General features: G+C 35.3%; 1 protein-coding gene across 1 annotated transcript; it reads right to left on the bottom strand.

Moving 5' to 3' along the window:
• Window positions 1-306: 306 nt before the first annotated feature.
• Window positions 307-1,242, bottom strand: LOC141134009 (olfactory receptor 9I1-like). Its single transcript, XM_073623602.1, has one exon. It carries the CDS (start codon window positions 1,240-1,242, stop codon window positions 307-309), a length of 936 nt encoding a protein of 311 aa, XP_073479703.1.
• Window positions 1,243-1,723: the final 481 nt, after the last annotated feature.

The following is a 1,723-nucleotide window of genomic DNA, read 5'->3' as shown; positions in this document are numbered from 1 at the left end:
CCTGACATCAGCCAAGGACCTGACCCTTGAGGGAGGTCAGATATGCTTTTATAATTGTGGTTAATGTATTTTAATTAATTAGAAATAAAGCAGTGTGGTCATTTATAAGATGTCAGCAGTTATGTGTTTTCCGTATAATTAAGGTTTTATTTTTGTTATTGTGCAATACATACACTATCGTACAATGCATGCTTCAGTAGTGGTCATAAATGATAACCTGGTGGACCAAAATCAAGGAAAGTAGCTATTCAGGATCTGTCTATATACCAATCAGCTCATTTAAAGCCAGTTTAAGAGATTATCTATTTATTTAGGTACAACTTTTTTGAAGACTTTTTTCATTGCCTCTTTAACATCTTTATTTCTGAAACTATATACTACAGGATTTAGCAGAGGAATAATATATACATAAAGGACAGTAAGCACCTTTCCTTCTTTTAGTGACACTGTTGCCTTGGGTCTAAAATACAGATCAAACAGTAATATATAGAAAGTAGTGACCACACTAAGGTGGGAGGCACAAGTAGAGAAAGCTTTGTATTTTCCAGCTCTAGATTGAATTTTCAGGATAGTGGATATTATGTAGATGTATGAAATCAGTGTAAATATGAAGGATGTTGTCACACACAAAAGGCCATGCAGCAAGATTGCATTCCTTATACTTGTAGTGTCACTAATTGCAACCTTTTCTAGAACTTTAATGTCACAAAAGAAATGGTTGAGCTCATTTGATGCTCTATATGTTGCCATAAAGGTGGTAGTGGTTGGAGCAATTGAGCCCAGCATTCCACCCAGCCAGGTTCCTGCAACTGCAACTGTACATGCCTTCCTACTCATAATCAAAGTATAATGTAAAGGTCTACAAATTGCCAAGTAACGGTCATAAGACATCACAGTCAGGAGAAAATATTCTGTGTTCCAAAAGGAAACAAAAAAGAAAAGTTGGGTGATACACTCTGTTAAGGATATGATTCCATTGTTGGTGGTAAAAATGCTGATCAGCTTTGGAGAAGTCACAGTTGTGTAGACTATGTCCAGAGAAGAGAGGTTACATAAGAAAAAATACATTGGTCTGTATAATGTATTGCTGAAACATATGAGCAGGATAAGTACCAAGTTTCCCAGTACTGTCAAGATGTAAACACAAAGAAAAAACAGGAAAAGAGGAATTCGTAATTCTGCAGAGTCTGAAAACCCAACAATGATAAATTGCACCGTGTAGTTTCCATATGTTAAGACCATGATTGCAATTATGCAACTCCTTGCATATCAACACATACAGAACATATGATACAGCAGCTAAGAGTGAAATATTGTATCAAATGGTTTTGAATATACCTGTAGTGCAAAGCCCACTGCAAATTTTTATGTGGTCTGCAAAAAGGATGTGGTTGCATCCTCCCAGATGAGCTCCTGGTTTTTCACTACTGAAGCAATTTTAATGAAAAAAAAAAAGAGTCAAGGACAGGAAAAACATATTTTTTACAGGGAAAAGCTAAAGTGCTAACTACTGAGGTTAGGCGTTGCTAGAGTCCAGGACAAAAGATGAATGAAAACATTAGAATGCATCAACCCATGTTTTGCTTGACTTAAATGTTAAACACCTATTGCCTCATATTTATAATTTTATTTTCATGATGAGGACTGTTTGTTATAAAAAAAAACATAACAAAAAAAAACTAAAATGTGTCTGGGCACCTAATATCAGTATCTACAGCATGAT

This window comes from Aquarana catesbeiana, linkage group LG03 (assembly GCF_042186555.1).
Source record: "Aquarana catesbeiana isolate 2022-GZ linkage group LG03, ASM4218655v1, whole genome shotgun sequence".
Taxonomy (NCBI): Eukaryota; Metazoa; Chordata; class Amphibia; order Anura; family Ranidae; genus Aquarana; species Aquarana catesbeiana.
Note: the sequence above shows the minus strand (reverse complement) of the source record. Positions and strands in the feature narration are given on the sequence as shown.